Raw genomic sequence first — 24,156 nt, forward strand, 5'->3', positions numbered from 1 at the left:
TGAGTTATACATGAACTAAACCATTTATTAATGATTACTGCATCAGCAACTATGAACATTCTATATTATTCAAAGATCAAGTAAGCAATAAATTGTTATCAGTTAAATGTGTCATAATGTATTAATTACCTAATAACTTATTTTATTAACTAATGAAGTAAATTCAACTTCCACAACTGGAAGTTGAAATGCATGCTTGAACCCATTGTGGTAATTAACATATGAATTGACACTAGTTAATATAATATGTCATTAGGGAATTAATACTTTGACACATTTAACTAATAACAATTTATTGATTATTTAATCTATGAATCATATAGAATGTTCATTTGTTGCTGATGCAGTAATTGTTAATAAATGGTTTAGTTCTTCATGAGTTATACATTAACTCATGATTATCTGTGCATTTGTTGAGCATGAATATTAATGCATATTAGTGTCACTGTATTGTAAAGACAATTTACAATTTTACCTAACAGTGCCAGTTTTCAGTAGGTAAGAGTGGGTTAAGTTGTGCCACTCTTACTTAAATAAAGAAAATAATATTTCTTATAATCTATTATACATAGTAGGCCTATTATATTTCAGTCTGATATCAACTTAAGAAAAAAATATCTATGAAATATAAAAGTGGTCCAGTAACATCATATTAGCATACAAAACGTCCTATTTTTATATGATGTATATTAGGAGACCATTCAAAATATATGGTCAAATGATAAATAATAAAGCACCGTATGCTAAGGGGGTGACACATCTTATCCAGCTCTCCATTATGGTGTGTAAAAGGATGAGAAATAAAACATGGATGGATCTTTCTTGAACCCCAACTATTTCAAATTTAACTACAGAGAAACACCTCTGGGCAGCTGAAGAGTTAAGCTTTTGTTATGCTAATATCTTCTATTACTTTTATTTTGCAGTATACTATGTTGCCGGAAGTTGGTTAAATCGACACCGACTTCGTCATCACAAAACGAAAGTGTCATGGCGGAATTAGACGAAAACGCTCGTGATAAGGAAAAATCGTTGGCAAAAAACAGTAAAACTGAGGACGGTGAAAATATGAAAAAACAGATTCACAAGCCCTGTTCCCAGGGCAAGCAAGGCACATCCACCGCTGTTACCACCACGGAGTACTGCGAAAAATTACAGGAGTGGATGTGGCAGTACTACTACAGCTATATGAACTGGCAGAGCTGGATAGCCATGTCTGCGTTTTCCTTCCCACCGTGTTTCCCAACACAAGGAACAAATGAAACGCCCGGGGCGACGACATGGGGTGCAGATATGTCTAATGGAGACCTTCGCAACTGGTTTAGCAGCCCGTTTGTTTTTCCTGCTGCGGCTGCTGAAGCAAATCCTCGAGCTCCAGCCTCAGCAGCTGCGCAGCTGCCACAGCAACAACAACAACAGCAGCAGCCTAATGGAAACGCTCAACAGCTAGGTAATAATATACAATAAATAACTGTATTGTATTGAGCATTACTAGCGGTCAGTGTGACAGCTCAAATGACAGCCCTGCTAAGAAAAACAACAATAGAAACCCAATAGAAACCATCACAGAAATTCCAGTGGTTTCCATTAAAATACCATTATGAACCAGGCTTTTTCCAGTAAAACCATTACAAAATTCCTTTTTGTAGTGTGTTTTGGGCATTTTTCCAATAGGATTTAACATCCCACCAATAGAATCCATCACATACCAGTAGACACCATTGTAGTTTCCAATTAAAACCAATACAATTGCCATTATAACCATTAAACCCATTACATTTTCTATTGTGTTTTGGGCAGGGTTCTATTGTTTTTTTCAGCAGGGAGATGATTGCGTGAGCCAGGTTTCTTCGACTTTGTGTTTAGTTGGCATAACAATTAGTGTAATATAATTTCGTTATACTCGTATGATCTGCATCATGTTAATACCAGGATCTTTCTCATTCTCATTTCTATTTTATAGTGCTATAAACCAATACCACCAAATAACCCTGCAATTTTTGTTAGTTAAAGGTTTATTATAAAAGACGAACCAGATAGAAAGTGAAAGTGAAATAAACAGGAAAACATGAAATGATTACCAATTACAACATTCACTTAAAAACATGTTTGAGACTTTGTAATATGGGAAAGGGGAGATGAAGAAACACCATTCCTTATAATTGCCAATTTTATTGTAGAATGATCACTTGATTGTGAAATGAATATTATTCCCATCTTTGAAAAATTTGAGATTATTTTATCCTATATATTAACACATATGACACATAATTCATCACAAGAATGATCCATTTTACGAAAACAGTTCATGTCTATAATGTGTTTCGTCTAGGTAGGGAATATTCTATTCCCTCTCCTCTCCAACGATTCTTGGCAGAAATGGTGGATTTCTTTATTCTTTTTTTCATTAAGGCTACAATTATCCTCAGTATTGTCCACTTGAGTGGAATGAAGTAAGTCTGAAATGTAATTGTTTATATTTCCTAACATATTGCTCATGCTGTATTTCATTAAAGTCATTCATTCATCTCTTTGTCAATTTTAGGGACATCTCAAAGTTTGCCATGCACTTTATTGTAGAGGAAATTGATGAGGACACGTCAATGGAGGAACTGCAGAAGATGATGCTTGTGGCTCTAGTGTACAGGATATTAGTTTGCTTTTATGAGGTAAGTTCAAACAATTGATTTAATCTGCTGAAATAATTCATGAAGACCTGTATAACTGTTTTTGATTGATTTCAGATCATATGTATTTGGGGAGCTGGTGGGGCGACACCAGGGAAGTTCCTCCTTGGCTTGCGAGTGGTCACATGTGACAGCTCCGTCCTGGTTCAGCCAAACCGCGTTCTTGTGGTTCCCGCGACTAACGTCACGCTTTCTGCGTCAGTGTTGCTGTTAACTCTTTGTCTTATTTATTAAAAATGTGATCTTTTTTCCAAAATTGAATTTTGAAACTTCTTATTTTATGATTTTCTTGTAGGTCGACAGTGAGAGCGTTAAACAAGAACTTCTCCATCGCTTTCTTCTTTCCGGCGTTCATCACGTTGCTTTTCTTTCAGCACAACAGGACTGTGTATGACATTGTGGCCGGCACCATTGTGGTCAAGAGAAACAGGCTTAGATGACTGTCACTGAAGTTGATACCAACCCGAAATTGTAATGCAAAAACAAGCTCATAGACAAATGAGAGCGAACCAGCTGCAGTGACACATGCTGAACTGAACTAATGCTATTGGCCTCTCGAAGAACTGTCACTTTAAGAGCTGAACATGGTATTTCCAGTATTTCTCACCCATCTTCTTTGGACACCTAGACTTATAAGCATGAACTGCTTTCTCAGAAGTATTTTTTAATCATCTGTGGTGACATCTTTGAATATTTTTCTTGTGCCAAAAATAAGATAATTTATAAATGAGCTTTCTCACGATACTTGAACTTCCTCTGGTACATGAATTTCATCTCTTTCTCTCTGTTTGTTAATGTATGTGGATTATTGATCTGAATATTTACTAAGAATATTCTTTAACTAATGAAATTTGAGCAGGAATTTTTATTTCTCCAAATGCAATAGTTTGGTTATATATCCTAATCTACTGACTGGATTTGTATTTCAGATGAATGTTTTGTACCTAATTATTCGTCCCATTTTATGGCCTTTAAAAACTTTAAAAACTTTTTTTAGCCGTTTTGCATACTGTATTTTCACTGCATGCCTTTTTCAGCTCTGTGTTCTGCACTATTCTAAGCTGCTGAGTTGAACAGTTCAACTTTAATTTGCCTCATTCTTTTTCAGTTTGTTTTTCTTTTTGGATTGTTTAGATATGGCCAATCATAAATAATTCAATTATGTCCCAGAGAAAGCCTTCTGTGTTGTCTCTGTTTATAGATTGACTATTTATACCAATAACAATCCTTTGAATAGACATGTTTAAACAGGGATTTACAGCACATGAAAAAGGGATTCATTTTTTTAAAATTGTGTTTACATATGCAGATGAAAAGTAGTTTGCATTAGGTTCATTTCCAAATAGCTGTAAGTCTGTCAGCAAATATTTCACTTAAAATAAGTCACTTAAAACACTTTAAATATAGGACTGGACAGTAATAAACTTCTGAATGATGCTGATTCATGTAAGAAAAATACATTAATTAAAAATATGATATTCTACTAAATATTTTAAAATAAATACTTATGAAACTTAAGCAATATGGTACTGATATGTTGTGTATCACTGTTTTTTCTTTAATGGGAAGACTGCTATATTTTGCAGTCTGCTATTAAATGACATTAATTGAAGCAGGGCAGTAATCATTTGGATTGTATTGGTGAAATCCTTAAAATGAAGACTGATAATGTGTATAAAAACGAACAGGACAGTCTTACGTTGAAGAAAGTGTTTATGACATCTGACACTCCTAGCAGGTGTTCTCATCAGTTGACATTAGTCACCAGTAGATGGCGCGAGAGCGCTGATTTTCAATGTAAACTGCCTGTGGATCCTGAACGTGTCAAACAGTGAAGTAATCGTATATGAAACGGGTAGTTCTAGTCATGGTTTCTGGTTAGTAACAACTCTATGAAGTGTGCACTATATAACTGCACAGCTTCCATAACGTATCGTTGTTTTTGATGCATCGCAACGTTCTATTATATCAGGAAGTATATCTCCTAGAATTCCAGAGTAGTTCTACCCAGAATGAAAATTTTGTCATCATTCAATTTTATAAACCTTCACGTCATTTCCAACATGTATGAACTTTTCTGTGTTTTTTCTGTGGAACTTAAAATATGTATTTTTTCCTCAATGAAAACCAATTGGTTACCAGCAGTCTTCAGACTGCCTTCTTTTGTGTTCCACAGAACATGTGCAGGTTTGGAACGACATGAGGGTGAGTAAACGATGACAGAATTTTGAGTGAACTATCCCTTTAATGGATTTGCATAATAAAATAGCGTTTTCGTGATGGGTTGACAGTAAATTCGATATGGACCACCAGAAAACACTTTTTGACCTAGCCGTGAAAACCATAGGTTAATTACACAGCAGTGTTGGAAAATAAGTAATAGGCAGAAAGTCTGTTGTAGCCTATATCTTATTGTTTAATCTTTCATCATTTCCACTGAAAGGCTTTGTCAGGGCATATGATTTCTTTCTAAGAGCATAAGTAAGGTTGATTGTGTTACTGTAGGCCCTGCAGATGGCTTTCTCCGACAGACCCTTGTCGCTCACTCAGATATTTTCCTTTTCTGTCTATCTGTCTTGACCCTTTGACCCTGCTGACTTGTAAAACCCTTTCACTATCAGAATGGTACCACTGATGTTGCATTGCCGTTATCAGTGAGACTTTGTTTATCTCTCAAGTCAGATTGAGAATGCTACGCCAACTATATGACGTCACTGAGAGCCATGGCTCAGTGTGGGAGACACCAGTCACTCTCATGCTGCTATTATGATAATGCTGGCTCATTGTATAGAATTTGTTTTTGTTTTTTTAAAAATCCCTTTTGTTGAAGGATGTCTAGCTAAAGTGTTCATCAGGTGTGTCTCTGATCTGGTCTTTTCAAAATTCTGGCAGTGAATGTGAAATTGTTGGCAGGTACTATAAAAGCGCATTCATGTGTTAGCACTAGTGTAAATTTTGGTGCTTTCGAGTGGTCTGAAGGGTGAGAGAAGGAAAGGACACAGTCAGCCTCTAAGGCATGTTGTCGGGGGCTTCCAAACAACAAGCTGATTGGCTGATTGGACAGCATTCTGTCATTAATTGGTGATGTGTTTCACTTTCTGTAGTAATGATGTCATCGGTAGCCAATCAAAGTGCCATGGTGACTGTGATTGGTGTGATCCGATTGGCTATTCAGTTGAAAATAAGATGGGGTTGGGTCTCTCATCATCCAAGGCTGATGTTCACTCTGAGCTTTTGCAAAATGAGTCTGCTCTTCCAAATCGATGATCAAAACGACAATAGCGAGGAACAGTACTCTCAAAACAGTGATAAAATCCTCATTGGCATTTTAGGCTTCTACGCTGTTATTCTGTCTTTATTACCCCAAGACTGCAGCATGTAGTGTTGAATTGTAGCTTTATGTCGTAGTCTTGTACTGTCAAGAAGTGAGGGGACTCTCTTATCGCTCGAGGCTATAACAGTGTACTTTAAAACAGAGCATCCATATTTGGTCCTTCGAAAGAATAAACAAAACATATTCTTGCCATGAAAATTGATATTGACCTCTCTCTTTTTTTTCTTCTGATCTCTTTATTTTGGATTTATTTATAGCCAGTTGTTAGAGGCATAGAATGCTTTATAGAAAGTGACCACAGTGAAACATGGAAAAGAAGAAGTGTAGGGAAAAAAAAACCCATTTGGTTTGTAGAGGTAGATTTGATTAGTAGAGGACAGTTTATTTATACCAATGGGAAGTGAAATTGCAATCTTACATATTGCAATTTACGTACTATTGAAATGTATTGAAATATACAGAAAAAAACAGTTTGAAGCCAGTCATCCTCTGAATTTAGAGCAGACTGTTATCACAGTTCAAAAGTGCTGACCAACCTTATCAATGTCCCAGTGTCTGTCTGCAAGGTGATTAATGTTTAACACCTCCCAGGTTTACACACTGACAGGCATCTAACTATGTGTATGTGACTCATTGCTCTCTGGCAGACGTTTTAATTAGTGATCCAGCTGCAGGAGAATGGAGACTTCAATGTCCATTATAACGGAAGGTGCTGAGATGAAAACGGATGGGGGGTCTCACTGTGGGAGATGCAGCAAAACGTGTTATTCATGTCTATATGTTGGACTCTCTGTCTGTTATGTGATGACTTGATTTAAACCTGTAATTAATCATTAAAATCCTGACCGGGGGCTTTATTCAGTGGCAGCTGCTGGTAAATCAAAGGGATTGACAGCTTGCCAGAGCTTCGGTATAGTGAAAGATAGGTTACAAGATCATAGGGAACAGCCATACAGTGCTTGGCTAAACAGCATGATCAAATGTATTTATTCAAATAGGCCATTCCACTGGAAAGTTGTGCTTGTAGGTTTGGAAAGTGTGACCACTAGATAATTTCCTTGACCTTACAGTCTTACTCATTTATGGCCCCATTACTGTGAATGAACATTTGTTGACATGAGGAATTCTTGAATCTGGTCCCCAGTCATTCAGCAATAGTGAATTCAGTCAGGCTGCACAAAGTGGAAAGTGTCTGCCCGGCAACAGTATCAGTGTCTAAACAATTCAAGAACAACAAATACACAAAATCAGGAAGTTGTACTGAAATAAATCTATTTCAAGGGAAAAACTGTAGAATAACTAAATTGTTCATCTTTAGAAAGAGTGGATTTCACTATGAATGTTCTATTTTATGTACTATTATACTATTATAACTATTAAAGTACAAAGTGGCTTCTTTTGAAATTCATTGTGTCAGTTGTTTGCCAGGCTCATAATTTCATCTGGCCTGTCTGGTTTTGGCATTTCATGATTTAGCCCCCCATGCCATCTCACATTTCAGTGCATTTTATTTTTTTGCATTGAAATGAACAGAACGTGAGTGAGATTTTTAAATTTTTAAAAAGTATATTGAATATAATATAGTTGGATATATGAAACATTTGCTTTCTCGATCCTCAGTCGAGTTAGATTTTTGGCCCTTCACAAAAAGTTCAGGCATCTCTGGAAATAATGTTGCAACACTGGAAAAAGGGAAGTGGCATGAGTAAACGACCTGTTAACCTCAGTGGTTTTGCCAAGAGACAAATTAGAAAGAAACCAAATTCAAAATAATCTTTACTACATTTTAGGATACAGTATATGAGAACAGGAACAATTTTCATTCCAGATAATGTTTTTATAGTTATTCCGATAATAATTCATAATGCATTGCACTATGAAACATTATTAGACATATTCTTAACAGATTTTAAAAGTGACATGTAGCTTATTTAGAAATTGACAAATGATAGCATTTATCATTTACTTGTTATTCATCAAGCAAAAGCGAGGAGGAAATTCATTTTCACATGGTTTGCATGGTTTTCTCCATTTAATGTTTCTGCGTAGAGTTAACCATTTTCCAGTACTTTTGTGGCAAAGCAGTGACAGTGATTAGAGATGGAAGATCTAGTAATGGTTTTATAATAGCTTAGTTTGTGTGTTTTCTTATGTTTCCTCTCTCTGTTAGGCTGCCAAAACCACTATTGAGGCTGTAGTGCCCCTCCCTTGTGCTTAGTATTAAGTCTTTTGAGTGTCTGATAAAGAGAATGTTATTGCATTCCTTACTGGAAGCCTCAGATACAGTGACCAGTCTGAGGTTTCACTTTTATTAAGCATTCAGCACTTTTGACCACTGAAATTTGCCCTCCTCAACCCCTTGGCAATGGTTAAAGAAAACAACGATGATGTACTTCATGTCTGTGCTTGTAAAGTGGTTGAGCTGCTCCTTCAACCATTCTTGTCCTCGCTCCTCGAGTTGTATTCTCAGCAGAAGTGTGTAGGCCAGAGCTATTTTTGGCTTAATGCTTGAAATACTGGCTCTGAAAGACATGGAAAAACACTTTACTTTCAGAAAGTCTGTTATTGTGGTTCCGTTTCAAGAAGTCAATGAAGTACTTGAAAACGATAGTTTTGAAAGTTAAGTCGTCATTTACTCACCCATGTGTCATTCCTAATCTGTATGACATTCTCACTCTGTGAAAACACAAAGGAAAATATTTTGATAGTCACTGGGGTCCAGTTCAAGATAGTACTACAAATAGCTCTGTGATTTATACGATTTCTTTGAGTTGAACAGACCTTGTGACTCCGCTCATCTGTTTTACATTCAATTGGACCTACATTCCTTGCAAACAAACAAATGTCATATGTCCTGGACATATTGTCTATTAATCATCCAAACATGAGAACTATTTATTTTTAGAGTAATTGCTGGTAAACCTGTTGTCAAATGTGTCCATTAATTTAAGGGTGAAACAGTAATTTTGCCTTTAATTTCTGTGCTACACACAGAAAATAAATTGTTAAATGTATAAAATAAAAAAAAATTTCTTCACATGCATGCATAGTTACACGCTCACATAACGCATGACTCAGAGAAAAATTCTTGAGGTGGAAGCCTTGAGACATATGTAGATCCTGTCCTTGTTACCTCGGCAACACAGGTCCTTGCGTAATCTTCCCACATGCTCAGAGACAGTGTAGTACCTACTAAATCAAGGGGCTTTCCAGTTCGAAGTGTGTTCCAGTTCGAACAGATCACTCAAATGACACCAGACTGGATGCCTTCCGTTAGAAAAGTTCCATTAAAGGGAAGTCAGTCCGCATGGCGGCCATATTGGCATTCTACAAAAATAGCTCCTGTCTACTTAAATAGGGAGGGACTAATATTTCTAAAACTGTCAAGATTATGTTTTAATAACATATTTCAAATTAGCAATAAAATTAGATAACAATAGTATCATAATTGACGCTTGTTTTGCAAAAATTCTAACAAAAGCTGCATTTTAAAGCTAATCCAAGTGAATTAGCTAAGACTAAACATATAGTAAAGGTGAAAGTGTAAATTAAACAGGTAATGCGTTTCAGGAACTGAAAGTCAATGGGTTATTTTAACTGTAAGGTCAAACTTTCGTTCCTACATCTGCCATATTGTGCATTTGCAATTTCTCCCATTTGCATTTTATATAAATATCTTTGTTTTTCACTTTATAATGTTTCTGTGACATGAGAGATAAAACTGTCTCATAATTCTCTTCACAGGCTTCAAACTACAAATATACCATATTTACAATCATTCAAACTGTCTAACATTTTTCTCGAAAAAATACTATCTTTACTTGTTGTACATGAATGCCATAACCTTAAATTAATGCATTTTCTCATTTTTGCAGCCCCAAATTCTGTTAAGTTGGTCCTCTACATCATATCTTATGTTATATGCTTGTGTCCACTGCAAAGTCCATATATCAGCATGAGTTCTGGTCTTCTGTTCTGTCCCCCTTGTACATGTCTGGACATGTTAGGACATGCCTCACTATCTCTAAGAAGTTTCAGCAAAGTTCTGTAGGGTGAAAGTTCTGTCAGTGTGAAGAGTGAACAGGTGTCAGTACTTAATATTGCAAGCAAAACACTTTTTTTCCTCCAGACTTTGGATTTCTGTGAGAAGAAAGTGGACCTGATCATGGACAATTGTGAGTGCATTTCTGTCATTGCAGAGAGTAGCTCCTGATGGGTTATACACTGGTGACTTTGATTTAAGTTAAATGTGTACTTCTTTATGGCACACCTAACTTTTCTTTCACTGTAGTTACATCTGTCTAATCTGAGCTTTATGAAAGTGAGAGTTAAACTAGAAAAGGAAGAAGAAAACAGAGAAGCTAAGACTGGCAGCCAAGTCAGAACACTTCATAGCTCTTTCATCCCATCTCCCCAGTGACTGGTTAAGGCAATACCTCGACAAACAGTAACATAGCAACCCTCCCAAAATCTCCTGCTATTAGACGGAATGGAGATATCAAAGACTGTCCCTCTGCATGGCTTTGAAGGGTTTAGACACCGAGCCATCCAGAGTGAAAACAGTACAGGTATTCTCTGTCTAATAGTCTCTGCCAAAGCTGTCTGACACCTGCTGCCTCTGACAGAGATAATAATAATAATGGATAGAATTAATTTAGCATGAAAGTCTTTATTATTTGTATCTGTAACTACAGAAATTAATGTTTTTTTTTTTCAAAAGCTTGGAGCTCGTTTGTTTATTTTTTTGGTAACTTTATAAATGTCTTTACTGTCTTTACTTTAGATCAATTTAATGTGTTCTTACTGAATAAAAGTATTAATTTCTTTCAAAAAATCTTCTGAACAGTAGTGTATATATTACATATAATATTATAACTACAGCAGTTAAATTTTACATGCTTTAAACTTTTATGTTATTTATTAGTTTATGGTTAAGATCCTAAAGCCTTTATGTTTAGAGACACTAAAAAGATCAGGATTCCAGAACAAGAAGATGACTTACTGAGAGATGTCCATGTGTGGGTGAATGATTGGCCATGAGAAATCTATGGTTTGTGAGTTTTCCAAAGAGGATCTTTTCCTTTCATATGCTATATGGTGGCTTTGTATGTGTCTGTGGCTTGGCAAATACACCCAATGCAGTGCTGAGATCTGCACAGAGAGAGTAAACCAGGCCAGGCTAATATTAGAGGTTACATATTGCTGATGGGTTTTTTATGTTCCTAGCATTTCTTCTTGTTGACAGCACGCGTTTTGAGCACAGGGTGTTTTCAGATCTTCTCAAGGTTGTGCGCGAAGATAACACTTTCGTATGTCAGCGTGTGTGTGATGGAGCTAGTGATTGTATTTGCATGTGGGTCCCCCCTGAGGGTGAACTGCAACTACTTTGCATGCTTAATGTGGGAGACATACGGGTTTCTATGTTTGTGTATGTGATTATATGTAGGTGAGTGTATGTATGTGTTTTGGATCATAATAATATATGCTCGTTTTGTGTTTTTTTTTGTATGCCTTTCAGTTTATGTTAAACTCAACAATAATGTGATGTTTTCAGCTATGATGGGTTTTACTTATACATTTAATTAAATACTCAGTGGTATAATGCAGTGGTTCTCAACAACCAAAGGGCCGAAGCCCACTAAAGGCCTCAGAAAAAAATTAAGAAATATACAGTATATATAATGTTAGGGAAACCTTCTGGGTTTATTCTAGGGCAAGCTTATATAGCCCCATGCAAATGTGCTTACTCTCATCACACGTAATGGTGGTGAGGCACTAAATTTGTTTTCCACTGAGAGAAACTAATTAGTCGTAGAAAGAAAGCGAGAAAACGCATAGAAACCCTCACAAAGACTCTCAGGAGAATTTCATGGTCTGTTGGTGTGTGTTTGTGTTTCTCGCGAGTGTGCAGTGGTCTACGTGAGGCTACGTGTTTCTTCTAGTGTGCTTGGTCCCTCGCTCACAATTTTTCCTCCTCCCTCTCTTTCCCTCTCCCTGTCCCTCCCTCTCCTCTCTCTCTCTCTCCCCGTGTGTGCGTAGTCTGGGCGCCCTGCCAAGTGGAGTGTGTTTTTTGAATGAATACCTGATGAGGCTGCTGAGGCTGACTGGGGGAGGAGGAGCCGTGTTCTCTAGAGCACTGTGTGTGTATGTGTATGTGTGAAGAGCAAAAGAGAGAGAGGAAGAGAGAGAGAGAGAGAGAGAGCTGGCAGTCTGTTTGCCTTGCATAACATACGCTGTAGCTCTCACACGTAGGGCTAGTGAAACAGCGCAGACGAGGGGACTTCCTTTACCCTCAGCCCTCTGAGCAATTGTCGAAGGAAGTGGAGGAGAGTGAAGGCGGGGGGGAAAAATTGGACATGGAAGAAAACATAAATCAGAGGATTGCGTGTGTGACCTGATAGCAGAGCTAAACCTGGACAAAGGACAGCTTGCCAGTGGGTAGAGTGAGTTACACTCGTAGTGCAGAGAGAGAGAGAGTTGTTAAAGGCTCCCCTATAGAGAAAGGTAAGACATCATCCTTAGATGAAATGTTTGCTTGGTTTTGAATCATACATGCTTATTGCACATACTATATTATTCTCGTATTCCATGAAGGGAAGGAAATATATGCATGCATTTGAGAAATCAATTTATTGTAGTTAATAATAAACAATAGGCTTTGCAGAAATAGTTGCAATTCTGTGCAAATGTGTCAGTGTCACTCTGTATGTTGTGCTCGTTTGCTTATGGGGAAGAGAGAGAGAGCACAGAAACAGGCTTTAGTCATTGTAAAGGCAGCAACAGCTCTGTTTGGATTCATGTCTAGCTTAGGACTCCCTAGACTGCCTCTTAAAGGGGCAGGCGCCCATATAAAAGGTCGTTAAGTGCAGAGAGGAGCTGCTTACAGGCGCTAAATGGACATGACTGAAAATCCTTTGAGTATATAAAAACGTTATGTGAGGAAAGAAGTTAATATGAGCATTTCATTTCAGAGCCGTTATGTTTGTATTTGTATGCATAATCACTGCTACTGTTTCAGTCATCTCTGAGATGACATCATTGTAAAAGGTGTCACAGCACCCTGTGAGTAAAACGTTCCTGGGGATTTTGCATTAACACACTGTGCACATAATTAACTTTGTGTTACACACAGCACAGACCAAAATTATGTGATACTGTTTTTGTTTATGTGGCAGATAAATTGCGAAAGGGGAGTATTTACATTCTGAAGTCTTTGTTTTTGTGCCAGTTACGCAGACATGTTACATTAGTATTGCTTTTATTAGCGTGTTAATGTCTTTGTGTGGGATTGTTGGTGTGAATATATCGCGTTTAAGACATTTGAACTGCAGCGGGCCTGCAGAGCACGAGATCTACTGTTAAAGAACTAGAAGGCTACTGCAAGTTGTTAATCTTTCTGGCTCTTTGGTTCAGCCACACTGTGAGTGAGTGTGTGCGAGTGTGTGTGTGTGTGTGTGTGTACTGGTATATATGGTTTATGGGGACACAAATGTGTATAATAACATGGGTACTACAACGTAAACATGGTTTATGAGGAGACTTCCTGTGTCCCCGTAAAACAAAAGGCTTAAAAAACATACAAAATGGTATTTTATGAAATTCAAAAATTGCCAGTAGTTTCCTGTAAGGGGTAGGTTTAGGTGTAGGGCAATAGCACATACAGTCTGTACAGTATAAAAACCATTATGCCTATGGAGAGTCCCCGTAAACCCCAAATGCCTGTGTGTGTGTGTGTGTGTGAGAGTGTGAGTGTGTGTCAGGTTTTGTCTACATTGTGAAAACTAAATCTCCCTATAGGGATAGTAAATCCCACAAGTGAAATCACCTACAATGATTTCTTTAATAAATTAAACTGTCTTAACGAAGCTGTAAAAGAATGGTTTCTGAGGATTATTTGGTAAATGAGGGTTAAGCTCAATTTAACAACAATAGTAGTCAATAGAAAGACTCACTGAGGTTCTTTCAATAGAAAATCCATCTGTTGTTGACATGGACTACAGTTCTATGGCATGAATCAGCCACAAGCAGAAAGAAACCAGAAATTAAGCATCACCTCTGTGTGGCTGCATTGCCTTGCAGGCTTAGTTTGAGGTAGCTATTTTGAATTGTGGGTGTATTTCAGTAGTGCTCTTTGAAACCCTCTGGAAATAAGCAAATATGACACCCAGTAAAAGAGAAATAGCGCATATTTACAGAGGCACAAAAATAATGTGTGAAATCTAGGTATTCTTGAAACTTTTTCACAAATATTCCCTCCCAAGTTCTCCTCTAAGCTGATATATATATATATATATATATATATATATGTATTTATATAGATTTTTCTTTACCATAAGGAACCAGCAAGTGTATACATGCCAGTACGCTAAAGGCAGAAGAACATCTTTTAGGAACGCAAAGCGCATGCAAATATTACATTCAGAACACTTAAAATCTCTCTATAGAGGCTTGGGCTTCATATCCACCGTTTCAATCTCTCAGTATTTTTTTTACAGTCACATGAATAATATTCCAAACCCTGTTTGTCCAGTTTAGAGGCTAATGGTAAACAATATTGTCTGCCTGCATTGTGAATTTTTGTTTTTCATCCAATTTTTTAGGATCTAATAATGCATCACAAAATGTTTGTTATGGATCCCTGTAAATGAAATGATACAGGGGAATGCAGTTATATATATATGTATGTATATATATATATATATATATATAATGTTTTTAATGTACTTTTGTTATGCTGTGTGTATTGAAAGCTGTGCAAGACTGTGATCTATGTGATCACTACAGTTCTATTGTTCTTTGATACATGAGCACTCTGCACCAAATCACATATGCATAAGCGTGTATCAGTCCAATGGATATGCTGATGTGTACGTGTGTGTATTGTGCTCTGTGTACAATAGACTGAAGCATTTAATGGCTGTGTGTGGTGTAAGCTGTAGCAGGGGAAAGTAGGACAGTGATTGGTGCAGATCTACTGTGGTGAAGGGATATCTCCCTCCCTCTATTCCCCCCTCCCTCACTCTCTCTTGCTCTCACTCTCTCTTTCTTCTCCACTGTTACACTCTAACTCAATAACTATGCTCGCTTGCAGGCAGAGCTCAATGTGGGTCAGGAGAGCCAGTGTTCTCTCTTTCTCTTTCTGTCTTCTCTTCCTTCATCTTTTTCCTGTCCACACACTCTTTCCGCATATTAAGTTTTCATCCTGTGCTCTCTTCATCCTCATTGATGTATGTAGATGAACTGTATGAATATGCAAACATTATTAATCCTTAAAACATGAGGATGATTTAGATTTACATTTGATTATGGAGACATGTTCATTGTACCCCCTTGGAGATCCATTACTTATCACTTGATTAAAAGCACCATTCATAAATGCATTATAGGGATAGTTCACCCAAAAATTAAAATTCTGACATTAATCACTCACCCTCATGTCGTTCCAAACCTGTAAGACCTTCAATCATCTTCGGAACACAAATTAAGATATTTTTGATGAAATGCGAGAGCTCCATGGACAGCAAGGGTACTACCACGGTCAAGGCACAGAAATGTAGTAAGGACATCGGTAAAACAGTCCTGTGACCTGTGACATGTGACATCAGTGGTTCAACTGCTTTTTTTTTTTTTTTTGCAAAGCTACAAGAATATATTTTTGTGCAAAGAAAACAAAAATAAAAACTTTATTCAACAATTGTTCTTCTCCGAATCACATCTTCCACCATTACGGAGAGTACCAAGATGCATGCGTTTCTCTGCACGTAAACAAGGTGCAGCGCATTGTTTATGTGCAGAGGTACTCTCGATGATGACATACATTCGTTTTCACTAAACTGTGGTTTACACTACTAATACATAGAAAAGAAAAGGAAGGCAAAGAGCTCAGTAGATAAGATGAGGTTTGACTTTGTAATTAGCATATTAAATACAAATTTCCGGTTGCTAAACAAAATCAAATGTATTCCATTTCAAACTGTTTCTTTATTTGGCACTCATAACTGAAAGGATGTTACTGTAACATAAAAAATCACATAATATGCTACTTTTAGGCACATAGGTTTGAGATAGTTTTATAGACTCAAAGGCAGTGCATAGAGGATAGACTTTCTCAATGTTTGTTTTTGTTTTCTGTCTGTCTGATGAAGGTACGGACCAATAGCCATCAGTGAGAGATGATTCCACATGAAGCACATGGATCCATTCACGAAAAGAGTCCTGACAATGGGCAAGACTATAGTAAAAGTGGAGCAAAGTAATAGAACAATGAAAACCTTGACAACTGAGTTCTACTTTGAACTTTAAAACATCCTGATCAAGACAAGTGGGTTAAAATACAGGACAAGCTCCAAGACCATGAAGTCTAACCAGGAGCGTTGTAATGAATGCCTTCCGCCAAAAAAGCGGGAGATTTTAGCTCTGGAAGAGAAGCAGGTGCTGGTGTCAGCTGCTGTTAGTGAGAGCCAGAGTGGAGAGAATTTGGCTTGGCTAGCCAGTGTTGCTACCATGGCTAGCATGGCCCACATCCCCACCAATGCAGGCCCATCACAGAGCAACAGTGCTGAGCCTGACAGCCCCCCACCATCAAATAAGGCTCTCACTGTGGTGACGGAATATCCTCCAACTACTACATCTGCTGGCTTTTCATTCTCTTCCAATAGCTCCACATACAAGGGAGTTTTCTCTGGGCCTACCGTGCTAACAGCCAATCCTGCGGTTCTCTCCACAAGCCTTCCTCAAACCATAGGCTCCGTCCAATACACACAACTTCCCCCCAATCTCCAGCTCATAGGGCCCTATACAAGTTATATCTCTTCACAGATTGTGCCGTCCACAACCAGTCCAACACAGCCACGGAGGACGCCACAAGAGGTTTTGGCCACAACAGCTGTCATCTCCCAAGCATCCAGCCTTGATTCACAGAATCATCATGTGATTTCTTCTATACCAAATGTTTCCCATAGTCAATGCATCCAGGTAGAGAGTGCTCCTTTGGGTTTGACAGTGTCCTCCCCTTCTGCCCAACTTCCCATTCAAATCCATCCACATTCAGCAGTCCTTGCCCCTCATGCCCTGGCCCTCGCCCCCTCTCAAGTGGTTCTACACTACACAGATGGTTTCATTGCAAAGCAACCGGACTCCCATCCCAGAGAGATGCAGAATGGTACACTAGGAGAGATTTCAATGGTCAAGCACAGTACTGCCAAAGGGATTCCTAGCCAGTCAGAAGGTGACCAAAACCACAGGCAAAACCACAACCTGGGCCTCCAGACCCAAGCTCAGGTTCTGCTTCCAGCAGACTACAGCACTCATGAGAGAACAGGACTGCAGACATCGCTGATGTTGGTATCCAGTAGCCACCTTGCAGCAAACAGCAACTCAGAGCTCCAAAGTATCTTGGGTAAGGACCACTCATCGTTGCACCTTGCTGAGAGAGGAGGGATCTGCATAGGCAAACCAATGTCCAGAGTGTCCGCCCTTACTTCCTCAGACAGCCAAGTTTCTCCGGCCTCCACAATCTCCCCGCACACACTCCTTCAGGCTCCCCACAACACTCCCCAGCAAGAGCTCTCCACCAGCCTTTACTCTGCAACACAACTCCCAATTATTGGCTACATCACCAGTGCTTCTGGTGGACCCCAGCAAGCAGTAACTGGTTATCAGAGCAACCTGCCACAGCACGTAGTGATCTCAGGCAACCCCTCCTTGCTCATTCCGGTGAGTGCCACTAACATTAATCCAACTACTGCTGAGCCGGAGGTCACCCGCTGTTCTGTCATCCCCAGTGTTGCCAATGCATCAACAGCTCTGCCTCAGACCTTTATTAATACATCCCCACCTGCAGCTGCAGCTTCAGTCCTACCAAATGGTAAAGACATCACAGTCTCTGACGGAGGTCATGCCTCCTGTGTCGTGCCAAGTCCAACCCAAATACAGCTGCCTGTTCTTTCAGCCAGTGTAGTGGGGTCTCCAGTTCCTGTAACACCTCCAACATCCACAAGCCCTCACAGTTCACCATCATCACCATCAGCGGGCCTACCACCATTCTTCATGAAGGGCTCTATTATCCAGTTGGCAGACGGCGAACTAAAGCGTGTGGAGGATCTGCGGACAGAGGACTTTGTGCAAAGTGCAGAGGTGAGTGGAGAACTGAAGATTGACTCCAGCACTGTAGAGCGCATAGAGTGCAGCCGCACACCCAATGCTGTCATCATACAGTTCTCAGTGGGAGAGAACAAAGCCCAGGTGAGTCAGTTTCTTTTCAAACCAAGCTCACTTGTCATGTTAGCAGTAATCTTCGGTAGAGCTTAATGAACCATTGAAACTCAAATATTATTCTTGGTTTTCTCTGTTTTAGGTCTGTGTCGAGGTTCTGGTGGAATACCCTTTCTTTGTGTTTGGTCAGGGTTGGTCATCCTGCTGCCCTGACCGCACCACCCAGTTGCTAGCACTATCCTGTGCCAAACTCTCTGTGGGTGATGTTTGTATCTCTCTAACCCTTAAAAGCCTAAAAGATAGCATTCAAAAGAAAGGTAATTTTTCAGACTCTTTGACGAAACACAAACCAGCCAAAAACAATGGGCCAATTGAGGAAAGACCAACCCAAATGGAAGATCCTAAGAAAGGACACAAAATTACATCAGGAGTGGAAAATACTGCAGGAGCACTGGTTGAGACTTCTAACCCAAGAAATGTGTTGACCCTCTTGGAGAATGGGGGAATAATTTCTCAGACACAGGTGAACCTCCAGACCCAGGCAGAAAAAACATGCACATTTAGTGTCGAGAGAGCAGTTAGCCGTAAGAGGAGATGGTCTGCTCCAGAGAGGGGAGAAATGTGGAGGTCACAAGAGGACCCTCAGATTTTACCCAAATTTTCCTTCCTCCCACATCAGCTGAAGGTCAGCATTGAGGGCCGCTCCAGCACAGGTTGCTGAGGACGTTCAGAACTCCATAGAGCAGTGGTGGGGAGTCAATTTCTAACCAAGAAATACATTAATTAGCCTTACTTAATTAATTTGAGAAATCACATAATGGTGATTAACTGAATAAAATTTATTTTTGCTTGGTGTCCAAGAAAATGCTTTTGCTTCAACAACAGAGACTCAGAATACTTTCCCCATCACTGCCATGGACTCCAAGAGGGACAAGGAAGAGATTTACTTTTTGGTACTTTGTTGCTTTCCTATCACATTCATATCCAGGTTACTGTAACTTTAGACCATTTTACACAAAAATGTGTTTGATCATTTGAGTCATGTCATATGTAATATTTATCCTTAGACATTCTTTTTAAATCAGCTGGACATGACAGTTTTGGGTTGTATATTGCAAGGTCTGACCACTTTTTTCTCAGCTTGCTGAGCAGTTGGTGTCTAATGTTAGTCTACTCTACTGTTATGTGTACTGAATTCATTCATAATCAGGGCTTTGACTGGATAAGGACTGTTACATGGATTGATGGCAAAAGGTTAACAGTAAGACATGTTTGTGTGACTATGATTACGAGTGACTTCCTCGAGTTGTGTGAACATGATTATCTTGACAGAAGCAGCCTTCCACTTGTTACTGCCCCCAATAATCCCTTGCTTACATAATGCCATCTGAGAATGACAGGCTTTGCTCGAGTGACTACTTTGAATCAGACTTAAGTCAAGTAAAGCATCAAGATACAACATTGAATGTTAAATGATTTATCCTTATATGTTAATTCAATTGCTGATAGTCTTCTAGATATGCAATACTGAGCTTTCACATACCTCATGTGTGCATTTAACAATTAACCCAATCAGATGGCCTGATCGGATCTGTGATCTCAGTTTTGTGTGATAAAGCGTTGGAGAAATCTTCACATTGTCAAAGTGGCTGTGTAGAGAAATCTCCGTTCAAGTCAGAATTAGCACTTTAAAGAAAGGTTAGGGGAAGTTGAATGAATGGATGGAAACATTCCCACCTTTGTTTTGTTACTACAGCAACAGACCATTTTGAGTGCTGTTAGTCATTTTGTGCATTACTACCCATTTTATGTGCAAAGCACTTCTCATTTAGTGTTTTTCAATAATGTCTTCTTTACACTATTTTAAGTATTGTGGGCCTTAAACAGTCCAGCTGCAATAATGAATTCTTTGTTAAAGACACAATATAATTGCCATACAACTAAATCTACGCAGCATACTCAATGTTCAAAACAAGCCACGTTTTACAGGTTTATCACAAGCAGAACTGGCCTTTTTGTATTGACTTGTTTATATAATAAATTTAGCATCTGATAAAGTTAACAAAATTACATAGATATGATCAATTAAATAGTAAGAATCAGTGGGTCAAACAAGGGGGCTGTGCTGTGTTCAATCTGGTCTGTCACTGAAAATCTAAATTTCCAGTATGGGCAAAAATGGATTGGGAAGATTGACATAAAACATCCTGAAAGGACTATGCTTCAGTCTCTCACAGCCTATTTTTTGTTTGCATCAAAATAATTTATAGCTACTACTCAGAATAATGTATGTCATCCACTGTGGGTCTCTTTTATCATTTTTATTCTCCATACTTGGCAGTATGCTGCTAATGACCTAAACATGTCATGGTGTCTTGTAACTTCTCTGCAGAGAAAAAAAAAAGAATATAATATGAATGTTGAGACACTATCTTTAGATTTTAGTATCCACATTATCTATTTTCTCTGTCTTTATCGTTGCTGTGCTGGTCATGTTAAAGGAATTAATTTAGTACACTGCAATGAAAAATAACAGAGAAGGTAATAATCCATAAATTTTCTTTTTTAAATGACAAATGTAATTGCTCTATTCCATAAACAAAAGCCTTATGGGATTGTCTTCAGATGTATTTTGTGTGAAACAGTCACAAAATAATTCTTATCTAACTCAACTGACTGTTTAATACATATGAGTGCTGTTATAAATTCAGAAAAAAAAAAAATCTTTGAATACATATAAGAATTTTGCTATTTGCACAAATAGACATTTTAAAGAGTAAAGCCGAGTGTATGTATGGAATCTTATAGTTAACACTTCATATTGCCAGCTCTGTAGGTCACCTAAAAATGATACATTTTGATATGTGTGGTCATGAGTGTGAGTTTGTTGACTGACTTGAAAAAGGTATTGTTGCGTCTAGGGTTATATTCAGATGGAATCACAATAGACCTCATATTGTAGAAGTAATGCTTGATTGCACATTCAGTCCAATTTGGATTTGGATTTTATGCACTTTTGAAGAGAGAGGACAATGAAAGAGAAATGAAAGGGATTGCTGATTAGTAGCCACACAGCTACAGTATGTTCAATACAGTCTATTGTACTGGTGATATTGGTAAGGCAGTAGAAAACTCAGTGCTATGACAATAGACTAGAAATCATTACAAAAGTGTCAATGTTTCTGGATTGTTGTTTGTTTCATATGTATCATTGTTCTCTCTCTTTTCTCTATCTCTCTTTCCTGTGTAGCTATGTACATGTAAACCTCAGTGTGTTTGTGCACTGTGTGGATAACTTCATTGAAGACAGTCAGGTTTCAACACTGGTGACAACGAACGTTCTTTTATCCAGTGTGGGCTATTCTGTTTCAACCTAACAACAGCGATTTATTATCATCTGCATCAAAAAAAAAACTTTTTTTGTTTGTTTGTTTTTAAAAAGAAGGCTGTCAACCACTTGAAGGCATAAAAGCATTATAGCGATTTATAGTCAAACTTCATTCTCAGGTTGAGAAACTGGCCCGACTGTTTATGTTCCTGTTACTTTTTGCAAAAATGCTCAGTTACAAAAAAATGAGCTGGTGATCATTTTAGCTCCAGTGCTATGACTCATGGGAAGTCACTGGCTGACTATTGCGCCCTCTACAGCCCATCACTGTACATGCACCCAATGTACAAAAAGCTAACTTTTAACTAGCATGATGACATGTGGTGAATGTAGCTCACGTGCTTGCTATTGAAAATGCATTCATATGGGAAAATACAACTTTCTGTTGTATGTACAAATTTGGGCATAAACAATATGGATTTTTATATTATATATATTTATCCAAAGACAGTCAGAATTTGCTGTATGCATACGCCTCAATGGTCCATAAACAGGATTAGTTCTAGCAATACCACAAGGCCTCATTTAGGGTTGGAAGACCAAACTTGATGTCTAGAAATTGACCTATAGCATACACATCCTTGATCTCGTTGTTTTTTTGTTTGTTTTTTTCAAGGAAGATCTAGATCTTTTACCTCCCGTTAAAACCTCAAACACCAGAGTGACATTTCTTCAACAAAGAAGAAAAAAAGCACATAACTGATTTCTCATTTTCTTATATATTCGATGTAAATGACTATATTTGTGTGATTCGTTGTACCTGTGATATTTTTCTCATTCTTTGACGAGCTCCTTTTCTACAAACTGACAAAAAGCAATTAAGACAGAAGTCAACCTCAACTTTTCTAACTGTGGCGTGTTTATGTGAACAGAGCATCCAAGACTGTTCAGTGAAGTCAGTGATCATTTCTTTGGTGGTGCTTGCAATTTTTTGTAGCTGTTTTGATTTTTTGTGAAATGGAAAGGAACATCGGACTCGACTTTTGGCTAATATGTCTAGTTCAATGACTTCCTGTATAGTACAAATCTATTGTATCTGTATAATCACTCTAATAAAATACTGTGCCAATTTTAGTTGCCTTTTTCCTTTGATGAACTGTGATTTTATTTGAGATGATAAGCCCAAAACTGACTGAAATCAGTGTTTTGTTGTTGTTTTTACTATACAGCCACATATAGATGCTTTGAATTATTCAATGGCAAAGTTAAGGTTGTGCTTGACCTAGGGGTGGGCGATATGGCAAAAATCTTATTTTATCACGAAAAACGATTTTTTTTCTTTGTCATGTTGGTTTTACTATTTTGCAAGTTGTCTGAGCATTACAGCCAAACTAATTTCCCTATTATAAAGACAAAACCTTTCAAGATAACAAAAATATAAAAAAAAGAATGGCGGATATTTAGGCCAAAGTGGGCAAAGATAAAAATCTTTGTCATTATTTGATCTTTGTTATTAAAAAATGAGAACAAAGATACACATTACAAATACACATACTATACAAATAAAACAGTGTTTTATTTTCAGGTACAATAGGTGTATTTAGCAGGAGCATTCGAGAAATTGAATCAACAAATATAAATATAAAAATAAAACACTATATAGATTGATTCCTATTAAATCAACTGTATTAACGTTTTTCAGTCAAGAGTAGTGAGTGATTTTTCTCTTTGTGTTTTGGTGTTTTATTAACATTGAAGGAATAATTAACCCCAAAATAAAAAGTGTTTTATATTTATACCATCATTTACTCACTCAAAAGTTTCTTTAAACCTGAATGAGTTTCTTCTGCTGAACATAAATGCTATTTTGAGGAACGTGGAAAACCAAACAGTTGCTGGTCCCCAGTGACTTATTCCATAGTATTTTATTTTCCTTCTATCAAAAGTCAATGTGGACCAGATACTATTTGGTTACCCACATTCTTCAAAATATCTTCTTTTGTGTTCAGCACAAGAAAGAAATTAATACAGGTTTGGGACAACATGCGAGTTAGTAAATAATGACAGAAATTAAATTTTAAGGTGAACTATCCCTTTAATGACAGTCGGCAGCATGTTCAGTACTGCCCCTTTAAGACATGCACGCATTTAATATACAGAGGCACGCATCCGTTTTCTCTCAGCTGTTTACTTACTCATTTTAGACATAAGCAACGGAGTCTATACATAAACCTTGTGTGTTTTTGACAGTATTAGTGCACAAGATAACTTAGTTCAGTAATCAGGCGCTTTTTGACAGGCTTTAGCTCGCGCGCTTCGGGTGTACGGGCTCAGAAAAAGCGCACGTCAGACCGACGCGTGAATAAAACATTTAACCGGCAAGGCTTTAAAGCAGATCCGAATAATGTACAGTATATTGAGACGGAGGAATAAGAACTGCGGCTGATAGACTGTGCGCTATAGCACGATACTACGATATTTCTTCAAAAGCAGATCGTGGAGACATTTTTATCGTCCACGATCAAAAATCATCATATCGCACACCCCTAGCTTGACCCCTTTGCAAAAGCCTCAGAAACACATGCTGTTTAATT

General features: G+C 38.0%; 2 protein-coding genes across 6 annotated transcripts; both read left to right on the forward strand.

The window, feature by feature from the left end:
- Positions 1-932: 932 nt before the first annotated feature.
- fam8a1b (family with sequence similarity 8 member A1b) lies at positions 933-4,156 on the forward strand. The gene is made up of 5 exons (XM_058747928.1): positions 933-1,450; positions 2,333-2,453; positions 2,546-2,669; positions 2,745-2,884; positions 2,983-4,156. Exons 1-5 carry the CDS (start codon positions 991-993, stop codon positions 3,125-3,127), a joined length of 990 nt encoding a protein of 329 aa, XP_058603911.1. The 5' UTR covers positions 933-990; the 3' UTR covers positions 3,128-4,156.
- Positions 4,157-4,679: 523 nt separating this feature from the next.
- atxn1b (ataxin 1b) lies at positions 4,680-22,696 on the forward strand. Of its 5 annotated transcripts, none has more exons than XM_058747675.1 (3): positions 4,680-4,892; positions 16,167-18,264; positions 18,377-22,696. In XM_058747675.1, the coding sequence occupies exons 2-3, from the start codon at positions 16,375-16,377 to the stop codon at positions 18,953-18,955; spliced, it is 2,469 nt and encodes an 822-aa protein (XP_058603658.1). In that variant the 5' UTR covers positions 4,680-4,892; positions 16,167-16,374; the 3' UTR covers positions 18,956-22,696. The 5 variants fall into 5 exon arrangements, with proteins under 5 accessions (XP_058603658.1, XP_058603659.1, XP_058603661.1 ...); XM_058747676.1 differs by lacking the exon at positions 4,680-4,892 and adding an exon at positions 10,075-10,196; XM_058747678.1 differs by lacking the exon at positions 4,680-4,892 and adding an exon at positions 11,414-11,467.
- Positions 22,697-24,156: the final 1,460 nt, after the last annotated feature.

This window comes from Onychostoma macrolepis, chromosome 16, assembly GCF_012432095.1.
Source record: "Onychostoma macrolepis isolate SWU-2019 chromosome 16, ASM1243209v1, whole genome shotgun sequence".
In the NCBI taxonomy this organism is placed as follows: domain Eukaryota; kingdom Metazoa; phylum Chordata; class Actinopteri; order Cypriniformes; family Cyprinidae; genus Onychostoma; species Onychostoma macrolepis.

Bases quoted from the DNA above. Each gene is read 5' to 3' on its own strand.
- fam8a1b (XM_058747928.1), top strand. From the start codon at position 991: ATGGCGGAATTAGACGAAAACGCTCGTGATAAGGAAAAATCGTTGGCA. The intron at 1,451-2,332 runs GTAATAATATAC...TGTTTCGTCTAG, and splicing joins TGGAAACGCTCAACAGCTAG to GTAGGGAATATTCTATTCCC. The intron at 2,670-2,744 runs GTAAGTTCAAAC...GATTGATTTCAG, and splicing joins TATTAGTTTGCTTTTATGAG to ATCATATGTATTTGGGGAGC.
- atxn1b (XM_058747675.1), top strand. From the start codon at position 16,375: ATGAAGTCTAACCAGGAGCGTTGTAATGAATGCCTTCCGCCAAAAAAG. The intron at 18,265-18,376 runs GTGAGTCAGTTT...TCTCTGTTTTAG, and splicing joins TGGGAGAGAACAAAGCCCAG to GTCTGTGTCGAGGTTCTGGT.